The sequence below is a fragment of the Vitis vinifera genome, chromosome 15 (genome assembly GCF_030704535.1).
Source record: "Vitis vinifera cultivar Pinot Noir 40024 chromosome 15, ASM3070453v1".
Classification (NCBI taxonomy): Eukaryota; Viridiplantae; Streptophyta; class Magnoliopsida; order Vitales; family Vitaceae; genus Vitis; species Vitis vinifera.
Window position 1 is genome coordinate 404252 of NC_081819.1, and position 15072 is coordinate 419323.

Genomic DNA, 15072 nt, shown 5'->3' on the forward strand with positions numbered 1-15072 from the left:
AGTGATAAATTTTAAGTGAATAATTATCTTAAAATTTCGAATAATAAGTATAAAGTTGTCAACACTCTTAACACCTCTTTCATTTAATATGTTTAAAAATTTTAAATATATTTTATCTTATTTATTGCTTTAAAGTTTAAAGATTTTATTTACTTCTCTTCAAGTGATAAAATGGCAAAAGAAGATGTCATCCTACTCTTTTGTTTCCTAATTAAACTATTGCCTAATTCCCACCACACAAAGTCTTCAATTAGTTATGTTAGGATTGTAGGCTTTTCTTTTGCCCACTTTTATGCAACAAAATCAATAGATTGACATAAATATCCTTACTGCTTTCAATGCAATTTGGGATCCAATAATTAGTAAATCTATTTTTGTACATGTTGGGCTTTTTATTTTATTTTTTTAAAAAGAGAAAAAGTATCCAAATGGATACTATAAACACTTTTTTTTCAAATATTCACAAGGGAAAATTGAAATTAAAATAATTATTTAATTTTCTTTTATCAAAATGAAAAAATTATTAATATTCTATCATAGCTCTTTTAAATGTAGGGAAAGTAGAAAATAATTTTATTTTTGAAGTTGTGAAATGGGTTAGACAAAAGAATGAGTGAATGAGGAGGGTGTAAGAGGATTTTTGGCAATTAGGAATATTGGGAGACGGGAGAGTGTGACAAATTTTGAGTTGGGTTAGCTTTGATTTCAAGAGCATCATGCCATTGACTACTGCCACCACCACCTGTGAGAATTGTCGTTGCAAACTTGGAATTGGAACCCCATCATAAGCGACTTCCCTTAAACGTCGTCGTTTTGGTTGCAATCGCCATGGACGACCTTCCCATTTCTCCGACGGAGCCCCGGGGGAGTCCCTCTCCCGGCAAGGAGCAGCAAGCCGCCGGCGTCGGAATCCTCCTCCAGATCATGATGCTCGTCCTCTCCTTCGTCCTCGGCCACGTCCTTCGCCGCAAAAAATTCTATTACCTTCCTGAGGCCAGCGCTTCTCTCTTGATAGGTCTCTCCTATTTCTCCATCTATCATCCGTCTTGTGTTTAATCGATTATAGCTAAGCCCGAACTAAATGCAGAATTTGAATTTTGCATTTTGAATTGAAATGGATTCTCAGGTTTGATTGTGGGTGGACTTGCCAACATCTCCGACACAGAAACTAGCATCAGGTTCTACTTTGTTTGAAAAAAATATCATCATCATCCTCCAAATTGGATGGAAACTTGTAAATTTTGAAATTCCCCATTTCTGTCTGATACCACCCCATTTCTACAGTTTCTTATTTGTGGGTGGTGATCACAGTAGCTGGAGGCCATATTTAACAAGATTTTTTTTTTTTTGGTTTGCTTTGAAAATGTGATATTGCAAATTGGGTCTCAATGCATATATTATGAAGTTCCTTATGTCTATTTTGGTGTTGATTATAATGATGATGAAAGATAGGAGCCCTGTCGTTGATTCTAGTAGCTGACTCGTCATTTTGCTATTTAGGCTTTGATTAATAGGAAAAGTATTTTCTGTTGTTTGGTTGTTTTGAAAATGGGTTCATGCAAAATTAGATGGAAATTTATAAATGATAAAATTCCCTTCTTTTTGTTTAATGACACCCTTTTTTTCCCTACTTTTCTTTGATTCTAGTAGCTGAGCTGACCGTTTGATTTTGTTTGTCTTTTTGGTTTGTTTTTGCAGGGCATGGTTTAATTTCCACGAGGAGTTTTTCTTCCTCTTTCTGCTACCTCCAATCATATTATATCCTTACTTGGGTTGTTGCAATTTGTTACTGCTTTCTTTGTTTGATCTCCTAGCTTATTTATTTATTTTACTGCTTCAATATGTATCGGCATTGTTTCTCTTGACACTTTTTTGCTTACTCAGTCTGGTTTCAGTCTATCTCCTGTAAGTTCTGTCTCGACTCCATCTCCAGATATCTAACTAATCTGCTCGTATTTCGATTTGCATTCGTTGGTTTCTGTTCTCACTATTGCAATCTGCAGAAACCCTTCTTTTCAAATTTTGGGGCAATTGTGACATTTGCCATTGTGGGAACATTTATAGCTTCAACTGTTACGGGTATTCTGGTGTAAGTTTCTCTATAATCCCAATATGACCACCATCTTATTTGAATTTCCTTACAATATTCATTCTGTTTTACTTTTATTTTTTCTTTGTCACAGTTACCTTGGTGGTCTGATTTACCTCATGTACAGACTTCCATTTCTTGAATGTATGATGTTTGGTGCTCTTATATCAGCAACCGATCCTGTCACTGTTTTGTCCATATTTCAGGTGCTTTGATCTCTAGTCTCTGCTTTTATCCATAATGCAATTGGTGGTTACCATGGGTTTGGTGTTGTTGAATATGGTAAATGCTTTCAATGAAACCAAATTGGGAAACCAAGAATCCATGAAACCACACAACATGGTAAACTACCTTTGAAGTTGTAGAAGATATGTTGATTATTAGAATACATCTGGCTCAGCAAGTGATGTGGTGATTATTTGGGATAATAGAGCACTGACATTAATTGGGATGGAAGTTGGTGCTATTTCCATATCCTGCTGTTTTAAATGCTGCAAGGATGACTTTTTGTGTGTGTTTTAAAGGGTTTATGGTCATGCTGTTGGGGGAGAGCATGAAGCTTTTTGGGAGGAATTGGGGTTTATCAGGGATTTTTGGGGTGATCCTTGGTGGATCGGGGAGGCACTTCAATGTTATTCAATTTCCCCATGAAAGGAGAATTTATGGTTGGATTTCAGCAGCCATGAGAAGGTTTTGTAAATTTATAGAAAAGTTAGATCTTCCTCTGAATGGTGGCAATTTCACATGGTGTTGAGGCTAGGATAGAGGTCTGGTTTCATGGGTTTGAGCATGCCATTTTTCTAGTAGTGCTTGTTCCCTAGACTGACATCTAATCATTCCCTAATTCCCTTGGATCGGGGAGGGAGGAATAAGGGTAGAGTTCATTTAAGTTTTGAGGATATGTGGTTGAAGGCAGATGGGTTCAGATGTTTGGAGAAACAGTGGAGGGATAGTTATGAGGTAAGGGGCTCATCCATCTTTATCCTAGCTGCTAAGCTGAAAGCTCTCAACAAGGGTTTGAAATTCTGGAACAAGGGGGTTATAGGGAATGTGGAAGTTTGCAAAGCAAATGCTCTAGAGAATGTTGGTTTTCAGGACAAAGAGACGGAGGGATTGCAACTTTTTCAGGAATGGAAATAAGGGAATTAACTTTGAAGGTTGAAGATTCCATTTGCCTTCCTGCCAGCCAAATTGATTTGGTGTTTTAAAGTTCCCCATAAAATCAAATCAGTTAAATGGATATTGGTTGCAGGAGAGTGCGTACTAAAATGATTTATTTCAGACTCTGAGCTTACATTGTAATTTGTCAGATGCATGCTTCCTTTGTGGGGAGAGTGGGGAATCTATGGACCATGTCTTTCTTCACTGCCCTGTGGTTGATAGCTTGTCTTCTTTATGGCAGATCCAGTGTTTTGCTCCAAGAAAGGCCCATAGCATTATGGTTATTTCTCTAAGGGTTTTATTAGGGTGACAAAGGTAGAATGTTGTGATATGGTGCAATGTTGGCTACTTTATATCATTGGGTTAGAAAGGAATGTCAGGTTTTTTGAGGGGAGCTGGAGAACTTTAACTGTGCTGAGAGAAATTACCTTCCTAAGCTTCCTATGGGATTCGATGACCAAAGCATTTGCAGTTGTTCCTCTCGGCCTGATCTCTTTGGATTCGAGGGCAGTTGGCTTCCCCTACTAAATGTGCTTGGTCTTCATATATGTGAAGGATATCTCATCTTGCCTTTTACTCTTTTTTCCTTTCTCTCTTTCATAATGTTTCTCAGTTTCTGATAACACACACATACACATACATGTACTGATGATGCTATGACAATGTTCACTTGGCATTCTCACCTCCTAATTATTCCTATTGCAAAAAACAAGAACGTGTATAATATTTTTCACGTTTAACAACAAAAATGATTTCCTAGCTATCAATAGATCTAGGATGCCTTCTAACTGTTTGTATCAAATACTTAACCTGATCTGAACCTGTAGCATTAATTGTTGCCAAATTCTTCTAAGTCATAGAAACAACTAACACTTTTTTTTTTTTTTTTTGTCATAGGCTTTTGTTTCCCCCCCATTTCCTGTGCATGGAATATGGACCATCATTTTGGCAATTATCATATTGGCCACTTACATGCTGGTTTATTTGTCTTGTTCACTTGAACATATGTTTTTTCTATGGCAGCCTTGATGAGGATGAATCTCTAAGATACACATCAAGAAAGGGAATTTGTATTAGTTGCAATTAGAGTGAAATTAGTATTACTTGGAATTAAATTAGGATTAATATTAGTTGGAATTTAATTAGAATTAGTATTAATTAGAATTGAATTAGGATTAGTATTTGTTTGGAGTCAAATTAGGATTAGTTAATTTGGTTATAAGATAATTAGAATTAGAGTCATAATAGGTTATTAGAATCTTAATAGACTTTGGATTTCTTAGAGAAGTCTATAAATAAGACTAATTAATGTAAATCAAAGTAATGAATGAATCGATTGATATTAATAATATTATGATTTTTTCCATTGCAAGTGCTGCAATCCTCAATGGTGAGACTTCATTGATTTTTCTTCTAGGTGAGACTCCTAGAAGGCTTTGGTGAGACTTTAAGGTTTCTATCTTTTTCTCCTCATTTCTTCTTTCTCTCTACTTTTTATTTTATTTTATTTTATTTTTTTCTCTACGAGGAACTTTATTTCTTGTTCCTTTCCTTAAACCTAAAATAGAAACCCTAGCCCACCTACTTTTGAGTGTAGGCAACCATCTTAGGGTTGTCCTACATCGAGCCCACTTACATGAGCTTGTATTCTTGCTTGGATTGCTTTTACTGGGTGTGTATTATAAGAGAATATATATACCATTTAGCCTCTTGCAAATTTTTGCCTTCCTCCAATCTAAGGGTAACATTTACTTGAAATGGCTTTCATTTGCAGGAACTTGGTTCCGACATGAACCTTTATGCCTTGGTTTTTGGAGAATCTGTTTTGAATGATGCAGTGAGTTTTTAATGTTTTTTTTTTAAAATTATATTCCCAAGTGGATCTTGAGTATAACTTCTGCTTAAAGATGGAAAACACTTACTGGGTGATGTTACTTTTTGTATGATGCGCAATTGGAAGATGGCAATTTCCTTGTACAGGTTCGTAAATTAACTTGCATGTATCCTCTAGTAATTAAAATATATGGGAATTTTAGTCACAAGAAATTGTATTGCTATGCAGGACGATTTCATTAATTAAAAGCCATGTGCCATCTGAACAAAACTTCTTTATGGTCATTGTCAAGTTTCTTGAGACTTTTGTTGGTTCAATGTCATCAGGTAAATGTTTACAATCTTCTTTGTGAGCTTCTATCTGTTTTGAACTTATTTGTTTCTTACTTATGGTGAAGGAAACAGAAATTTTGTTTAGTTGATGGGTGCCATTTCCTAATATAGGGTTGATTTTGACAGAGGTGGATTAAGATCTTAATTTTATTATCTACTTAGGGCTTAGGGGACCTTTGGGTGGAGGTTAAGGGTTGATTCACCCCCTTTAGAAGGGGTTTATGCCAAAAGGTATGCTTAGATGGGATGGGTATAAAACTCGGTTATCCTTATAGGAATGAAGGTGAGGACTTGGTGATAACTTATATATACATATGCTTTTAAAAGAGATCAACTAAAAAGGCTAAGGAGCTGAAGATGCTATAGAGGTGGGGATTTCATTCTTTGGTGTTGTTTTGGATAGTGTCTTGTTTTTGCATTTAGCTGGAAGTTGAAACCAAAGTCACAATTTTGAAGGGACAGTATTAGTATTATAAACATTGTACTAAACACGAAAGAACTTTTTGCATAAGCCAAAATAGAGTTTCTACAAGAAATAACATTGTCTTGGCTCTCATATTAAGTTCTTTTTTCTGTCATAAGCTCTTTGAACAAAATTAGTCAAAAAGATATGGAAGCTCTTATTGAGCTTAGAAAAGAGTTTTTGGCTTCTGAAAGGTTGGTCCAAACAGGGCTTTTTTGTTTCTCAGAAAACTTTTAATGTTGGCCTTATAAAGGTCTTGTTTCGGTATGTCCAAGCATTGTGATTTATTAGAAAGAGGAGAGTGCTTTAAGATTTTTTGGTTCAAAAATCTAATCCTGATTTTGAATGGGAGATTTGTGGGGGAAAAAGAAGGTTTATTTAATAAATAGATAGATAAAGTGGAAACATGCTATCCACTCTTCCCCCCTCCTTTGTAGGAAAACCAAGGATACACATTCCCTCCCCCTAGAACCCTGCATGGGGAAGCCCCAGATTTTAAGACCTCTCATATGGAAGTGAGAGCACCTACCAGCTGAGTCTTGTCTTCATGGAAAGGTCTCTTGAACCATAACACTTTCCTCTAAAATGGGCAAAGATTTGAGGTCCTTTAAGTTGCATCTAATGGAGTAACTTCTGAAAAAAGAAGCCTATTGGGAAATGAGTTTTCATTTTGCTCATTCTTTTGTAGTTTTGGTTCTTCTTCATGTTCCAACCCAATATGCAAGTTCTTCTTTGGACAATTGTATGCCATATGACTAGGTTCTTGACACTTGAAACATTTGATACCCTTACCCTTTTTATTTTTATTTTTATAAGAAACGATATATATTGATAATAATAAGAGTACAAGAGAAGGATGAGAGGTCCTTCCCACAAAAACAAAATCTGATCAAAGTGAAACTAAACTCCCCTACTAAACAGAAAACCATACACAAAGGTAACCACTAACTATCTCAAACCTCAAAAAACACAAACGATCTCAACATTTGGGCTCATCTCCTCTCATTGTTATCCACCCCCTTTTGAATCATAAATCGAAGGCAACTAAGCTGTAAAACATTAAGTGAAGCTCCTCTAAAAGTGATAGTACAAGAGGCCTATAGTGAGGAGTAAAAAAGAAGTAAATCCCATAATATTTCATCCGGTCTCCACTTTTCCTTAAAAATCCTAACATTTCTCTCTTGCCACACCAACCACAGTAAGGTGAGGCTAGCAATTTGTCAAAGAGTCTTTCCTTTGATTGAAGTCCCTAATCCTTTAGATGAAATAATCAACACATCTCCAATACTTCTAGGCGGAACCCAATCAATCCTTGTTATAGTGAAAAGCTTATGCCATAGCCCCAAGGTGAATGGGCAATGTCGAAAAAGGTGGTTAATCGATTCTCCATCTCCATTTCATAAAATGTACCAATGAGAACAAAGAGATTTGTAGGGTCTTCTCAATTATAGCATGTCATTGGTGTTGACCTTCCTATGTACAATTGACCAAGAAAAGGCCTTGACCTTTGAGGGGATTTTTGATTTTCTGAGAAATTTGGCTTGGGGAATGGGATTGAATTTGAGAAATTGGATAAGGCCACGAAAAAAGATTTTATTGTGAATAAATTTGAGGAGTATAAATACCAAGCTTTTGAATTAACTACAAAAGGAGCCAAGTGCACTGAATTAAGTGAAGACATAAGTCTTTCAAGAAGTTCAATTTCTATATCAGTGAGATTGTGACGGAAGTTAAAATTCCAAGAGAAGGATGGGAATTACCAAGAATAGCTGAGACGGTGAGATTTTTCATTGAGATAACTGCATATAGACCTGAAACTTGTGAACACAAAGGTTGATATCCTCACCATAGATTTTCCTAGAATCAGGTTCTCTCCCCATTCCCCACCACCTGACGGACGTATGGGGAAAAATCCTGAAAAACTTGTGTAATAGCCTTCCAGGGACGTCTATGTGACCATCTAACCAACATGTTGATATCCCATCCATTAAGATGTGTCCCATAAATGCTCATTTTATACCCTTACTCTTTGGATCAACCATTTGAGAAGAAGATGGTTTAGACCCTGTAGGTGGGTTGAATAGATGAGGTGATCTTGGCCTCATACTGCGATTTGTGTCATGGAGGTTCTTATGTGTAGATTCCATAGTCATAACTCCCAACTTCCTGTTGAATGAATATCCCACATATTCCTCTATGTCTAATGTAACTCGAATAGTTGAATCTTGTAAGTATTTGTTGAGGGTCTTCTATTATTCGACTCCTTGTTTTTAACTCATCAAACTTGTTCATATACTTAGCAACAAGCATGTTGTTCTGCCTTAAATTAATGAATTGGTCACATAGCTTATCATTGTAATTTGTATGCATGTATTTCTCCTGAAGCTTAGCCTCCATCTCTTGCCATGTGTCGATTGGTGCTGACCCCATCCTTCTAATGTCTCCTTCAACACTTGTTCACCAAACTTTTGCTAAGCTCACAAGTTTCATTTTAGCAATACTCTTCGATCATCAATCTGATAGGTATCTAATGGAGATTTATTATAGAATTTCAAGAAACAAGATACCTAACTGATACTCAGATAGAGATTCGAGAGGCTATCACTCTCCTACCATATCCACACAATATCCAGCCCCCTAATTCCCTCCTTTTTCCTATTAAACACCCCCCCCCCCCCCCCCCCCCCCCCCCCCGCGCGTATTGTGACCTAGCCTTAGTAAGGCTGTTACAACTAACTACCATACACATAACGTATGGGAGGCCTATCATTACCCCTTTCAATGAGAGACACCTTGTCCTCAAGGTGGAAGTCAGGAAAATGTTCTTTAATTGTGTCAGCTGATTCCCAAGAAGCTTCAAATTGAGGAAGTCCTTTCCACTGAATAAGTACTTCAATAGCAGGCTGATTGTTATTGGGAGACTGGCGAATATTTAAGACTTGATCAGGCTCCACCCGCCATTCCAAATCATCAGCAAGAACAGGGGAAAGTGGCTGACATAAATCAGCTGAACCAAGAGCCCGCTTGAGCTGTGAAACATGAAACACTAGATGAATAGTTGTCGAAGAAGGAAGCTCCAACTCATACGCCACTGGACCAATTTGTTGCACCACCTTGTAAGGGCCAAAATATCGTGGGGAGAGCTTTTCATTGGGTCGCTTGGCAAGGGAACTAAGTCGATATGGATGAAGTTTTATATAGACAAAATCCCCAACGCAAATTGAATTGCACGACGATGTGCATCTGCAGATGACTTCATTTTGGATTGTGCACAGCAGAGATGATCCTTCAGTTCATTTAAAATTAGATCACGCTCTTGCAATAATTGATCCACTGCCAGAACAGAGGTGGAATCTGATCTATAACGTAGCAATGGTGGTGGGTCTCGCCCGTAAATTGCTCGAAATGGTGTCATGTTAGTGGAGGAGTGGAATGTGGTATTATACCAGTATTCTGCCCATGGGAGCCATGTAGACCAACGTCTGGGCTTGTTATATGAAAAACATCGAAGGTATGTCTCCACACAACGGTTGACCACTTTTGTTTGTCCATCCGTTTGAGGATGATATGCGATACTATGGCAGAGAGAAGTACCTTGCAACCGAAATAGCTCCGTCCAAAATCGACTAAGAAATACTTTGTCACGATCACTAACAATGGAACGGGGAATTCCATTTAATTTGACAACATCCCGAACAAAGACAACAACTACTGTTTGAGCTGTGAAAGGATGCTTGAGCAGTGAGAAGTGAGCATATTTGCTCAATCGATTCATAACAACTAAAATGGAGTTACAACCCTCAGACTTAGGAAGCCCCTCAATGAAGTCTAGCGTCACATTATCCCATATTTTTTCTATTGGCAATGGTTGTAGTAACCCAGTAGGTGACAAAGTTAAGGCCTTATTTTGTTGACATACTAGACATTTTTCCACAAACTCTTTGATGTCGTTCTTCATGCCAACCCAAAAAAAATCTCGTGTGAGTCGTTTGTAAGTTCTCAAGAACCCGAAATGCCCTCTAATCACACTAGCATGGCCCTCTTAAAGAACAAGGGGTGAGGCCTTGGGAAGAACTAGGCGCCCCTTGTAGAGGAGAATGCTATGGTCCAAAGAATACCGAGGATAAGCATTCGGATCAACCAGTAGCCTCTACCGAATCTTAGCAAGGTGTGGGTCAGCTTCAACTTGTGAATTGATCAACGACGTGTCTAAGTGATTGGGAATCACGAGGGCAGCTAACTCCATAGAAATGGGGATGCGAGATAAGGCATCGACTGCTTTATTCTCCAGTCCAGGCCGAAACTGAATTTCAAAATCATACCCCAACAGCTTTGCAACCTACTTTTGGTATGACTCATTCACCACTCTTTGCTCTAGTAGAAACTTCAAACTACTTTGATCCGTTTGCACAATAAAGTGGTGACCAAGCAGGTAGTGATGCCACTTCTGAACTGCTAAGACAATAGCCATTAACTCTCTTTCATATATGGACTTTTGTCGCTCCCTTGCTGAGAGGACTTGGCTGAAATAAGCTACTGGTCTATGACTTTGCATCAAAATGGCACCCAAACCATACCCTGAGGCATCTGTCTCTACAATGAAAGGTTGACTGAAGTTGGGGAAAGCCAAAACAGGAATTGTTGTCATAGCTGTTTTCAATTTTCGGAAGGCCGCTTTAGCCTCTGGGTTCCAATTAAAAGCATCTTTTTTGAGTTGCTGAGTGAGGGGCCAAGAAATAACTCCATATCCCTTGACAAATCGACGGTAGTATCCAGTCAATCTGAGAAATCCTCATAATTCTTTAATGGATATGGGTGTGGGCTACTCTACCATGGCTGGAATCTTATTGGGATCAACAGCAACCCCCTTGGCAGAAACCAAATGGCCCAAGTATTCCAGCTGTGGTTTAGCAAAGAGACATTTCTTTCCATTACGTGCAGTTAGTGGTTCGCCAGAATGGACAACACACTTTGCAAATGATCACAATGCCCCTTCAAGTCCTTGCTATAAACCAATATGTCATCAAAAAATACGAGCAAAAATTTCCGAAGGTGTGGCCGAAATATACTGTTCATTAATGATTGGAAAGTCGTTGGTGCATTGGTTAGCCCAAAAGGCATCACCAAGAACTCGTAGTGACCTTCATGGGTGCGAAATGCCGTTTTGTGGATATCTTGTTGTCGGACTTGAATTTGGTGGTAGCCCGATTTGAGGTCTAGTTTGAAAAAAATGGTCGCGCCATGAAGTTTGACGAGTAACTCATCGATCACCGGAATGGGAAATTGATTCGGGACTGTAACTTTGTTGAGAGCACGGTAATCCATACAAAACCTCCATCCTCCATTTTTTTTTTTAACCAACAACACTGGACTAGAAAATGGGCTTAAGCTAGGCCGAACAATTCCTGCCTCCAGCATCTCTTGCACCAATCTCTCTATTTCATTCTTTAGAATATGTGGATACCGGTAGGGACGAACGTTAATCGGAGATGCTCCTGGAATTAATTGAATGGCATGGTCAATATCACGACTTGGTGGTAACCCTGTTATTGGCCCAAAAACTCGCTGATGTTGAGCTAACATTTCTTTGACTGTTTTCGGAACCTCTTGTACTTCTTCACTCAAATCTATAGTGGTGGAAGTCTGACAGAGTTCCACCCATACCCCTTGGCTATGGTGTTGCAGTGCTCTAGCCATTGCCTTAAGAGACACCTTAGTCCGACTAAGGCTCAGGTCTCCCTTTAACACTATCACTCCCCATTCTGATCTTCATTGTTAGCATCTTCTAGTTTACTTTCACATCTCCTAAAGTCCCCAACCAAGGCATTCCTAGAATTACATCAGTGTTGCCTAATTCAAGTGGAAGAAAGTCTTCTACTATAGTGAGCCCCTGTATTGAAATACAAACCCCCCTACAAATGCCCTTTCCTTTCACGGATATCCCGGTTCCCATCATCACCCCGTAATTGGTTGTTGTAGTCAATGGTAGTGCTAATTGTTGAACCAACTCAAGGGATAAAAGATTGTGGGTAGCCCCACTGTCTACAAGGATGATTACCTCTTTTGACCTGATCGTTCCTTTGATCTTCATAGTCCCCGACGTAGTTAAACCTACCACGGAATTTAGAGATAATTCCACAGCGTCTTTCAGCTCGACGAGTGAAGGTTCTTCGGTTGCTCTGCCGTCATATTGATTATCCTCCTCCTCCTCATCTTCGCGCACCAATAAAACCCTTAATTCTTTCTTACAGCGATGACCAGTCGAGAACTTTTCATCACACTTAAAACAGAGCCCCTTCTCTCTACGGGCTTGAAGCTCTGATTCCGTCAGTCTCTTTATTAGAATCTCACACCGCTGGTTCATCGTCTTCTCGCTAACAGCCACTGCCCTAGTCTGAAAATTCTCCCCAATCTTCCAATCACCTCGATTTGCAGATGACAATATTTTGGTGCTCTTTGGGTCCTTTGGTTCATGGGCCCACCTCATGGTTAAATTCCTATCTTCGACCCGTTGGGCCATTTCCATCAAGTGGCCCAGCCCCATATGGTTGCAGCAGACGTAGCTCAGCCCGGATCTCAGGAAGCAGCCCATTCATAAACGTGCTTTCCATTACCTCCTCCGAAATCCCTTTCAGGGGAGTCGCTAGAATCTCGAATTCCTGCCGGTATTCTGCCACTGAACCTCGTTGTCGCATTGCCAGGAACTGCTCACAAAGGCTCCCTTCTTGAGTCGGACGAAAGTGAAGCAACAACCGCCTCTTCAAGTTTTCCCAACTCCCAAATGCCTCCCTCAAATCAATCCACTGGTACTAAGAGAGTGCGTCCCCATCTAAACTCATCGCGGTGGCAACTAATTTCTCCTCTTCCGTGAGTCCGTAGGTTGCGAAGTATCGATCGGCTCAAAAGATCCAGCTGTCTGGGTTTTCTCTCGTAAATACAAGCATCTCCACCCATCGGCCGCCACGCCATTCCCCGTTTCCGCCTCGCCTCGTCTCATCCGACACCGTCCACCCCCCATTGGGTTCCCCGACTCCAGGGATCCATCTTGCATGGTCTTCTCGTTGCACAGCAGTCGTCGTAACTCGCCCCGCTGACAATGCCGTCACTGCCTTTTGTGTCTCTTCCAGTGACTGCAGAACTCGCACTATGTTCTAGGCAAGGTCCATCACCGCCTTTTCCATTCCTGGTAAGCACTGCATCCCCTCTTTGATTTCTCCAACTTCCTTCTCTAGAAGATCCACCCGACCTTCATTCTTTTTTTGAGCCATCTAGATCGATGCTCTGATACCAAATTGATAGGTATCTAATGGAGATTTATTATAGAATTTCAAGAATTTCAAGAAACAAGAGATCTAACTGATACTCAGATAGCGATTCGAGAGGCTATCACTCTCCTACCATATCCACACAATATCCAACCCCTTAATTCCCTCCCTTTTCCTATTAAAACCCCCCCAACCTGTATCCAGATTGTGACCTAGCCTTAGTAAGGCTATTACAACTAACTGCCAGGTGGCAGTACACTTTTCTTCCCTTTTCTAGTAAACACATAACATATGGGAGGCCTATCACAATCATGTCATACCAATTGAAGCACTCTTCAATTGTAGCTAGCCAATCAACAAATTGAGTAACTTCGAAATTAGGAGCCTCCATTCTCACTTTCTTTGTGGTATCTCCAACAGCGTCATGAGCTTCGCATCTTCTTTCAAGCAACCCTCTAGCCCATTCAAACATAGGGTATTGTGGTGCTTAAATTGCCTCTTGCTCCTCTGCATTTTCTTGGTTGCTAGCTTGAAATGTTTCCTCTTGCTCAACATGTGATGACTGATTGTGGGTTGAGATATTCGTGTCTCAACTTTACTTAGCCAAATGTGGAGACTATCAAGCTGATCCACCATCTAAATCAGTATCTCATCACACCAGCTATCAATTAGTCTTCCTCCAAAACTCCTTCCAGATCGTGTAGCCATGATGTCACCCTTGCTTTGATACCAAAATTGATGTTGGACACGAAGTAAAATGTAAGGAGAGTATTGGAGTCATTGAAAGAACTCTAGAAATCATTCCTAGATACCTTCTTATAAAAAAAAAATCATTCCTAGAAACCTTTAGGCTTCACACTCAAGTGCTCTTTGTATCACACAAAGAAAATATTTGCTGCTGGAAATTTTATCATTCATTCATTGATTCTTTTCAAAAGATTGATCAACTACTATATAGAACTTTTTCTAGGGACTTATAACTCCTTGGAACTGGTCACATAGTAATAATGCAACTTGAAAATAATAAAAACTTGGACTGACTACTAGACTGCATTAAAGACTCTTGGAAAATGATAATAGTAATAACTAAAAATAATAACTTATGACCATTGACCAGGCCCATAAATTGATTTCTGGAAAGTACTGTCTAGGCTAAATCCATATTGAATTATATAAGATCCCAACTAAGCCCATTATCGTCCATAGAGCGCCAAATTAAAGTTTGGGCCTTGGAGCCCACTCCTTTGCGCCTTTGATAAACTTTTAAAGGTGACTGACACTTGTCTCCATCACTTTTCTCTCTCATGACCTATAATATTTCTACAAGTATTACTAACAACTTTCTTTATTCTAGAAGGAAAATAATTTTACAAGGAAATACCAATACATAAAATAATCTATATAATAATCTTTTACCAAAAGGAACATATATACCAAATAAGAATTTGAGACACTTCTTTTTTTCCTTAGATGTTTTCTTGTTGCTATCTATTCCTAGGTTTTTGTTTTCCTCTCACTGTTTTTAACAATGCATTATTTGTGGCTGTACAGGTGTTGGAGTTGGATTTACTGCTGCTTTGATATCCTTTTTAATCAATTACTAGTCTTCTATATCAACCATCTAAACTTAGCTATTGGAATGTAATGTGAAACCTTAACCTCCAGAACCTTTTTAAGTATGCAGGATTGGACATCGACAAGTGAGTATTGCATATCTGTTTTTCCTTTTGCTAAATTGTAATTCACAATTTATCTGGAAAGCTCCTGATGGTAAAACTTTACCCATTCTTTGCTCAGTCTTCTGAACTTGGAGTGCTGTCTATTTGTTCTTTTTCCATATTTCTCGTAAGAATCTCCCAGGCCATTCTTTCTTGTTCTATGAATGTTCTTGACTCATGCAACAGTTTAATGTAGAAATCTTTTTTTAG

The 15072-nt window shown here is 38.9% G+C and overlaps 1 protein-coding gene across 1 annotated transcript in view; it reads left to right on the forward strand.

Moving 5' to 3' along the window:
- The first annotated feature begins 580 nt into the window (after positions 1–580).
- LOC100264300 (sodium/hydrogen exchanger 6) overlaps positions 581–15072 on the forward strand; it is a 47544-nt gene continuing 33052 nt past the window's right edge. The window contains exons 1-12 of the mRNA XM_002271829.5: positions 581–1015; positions 1127–1178; positions 1699–1758; positions 1881–1905; positions 2004–2089; positions 2184–2295; positions 5025–5087; positions 5211–5230; positions 5313–5410; positions 14696–14724; positions 14813–14844; positions 14942–14989. Of these exons, the coding sequence (XP_002271865.1) occupies positions 829–1015; positions 1127–1178; positions 1699–1758; positions 1881–1905; positions 2004–2089; positions 2184–2295; positions 5025–5087; positions 5211–5230; positions 5313–5410; positions 14696–14724; positions 14813–14844; positions 14942–14989 (812 nt within the window). The 5' untranslated portion in view covers positions 581–828. The remainder of the gene's footprint in view (positions 1016–1126; positions 1179–1698; positions 1759–1880; positions 1906–2003; positions 2090–2183; positions 2296–5024; positions 5088–5210; positions 5231–5312; positions 5411–14695; positions 14725–14812; positions 14845–14941; positions 14990–15072) is intronic.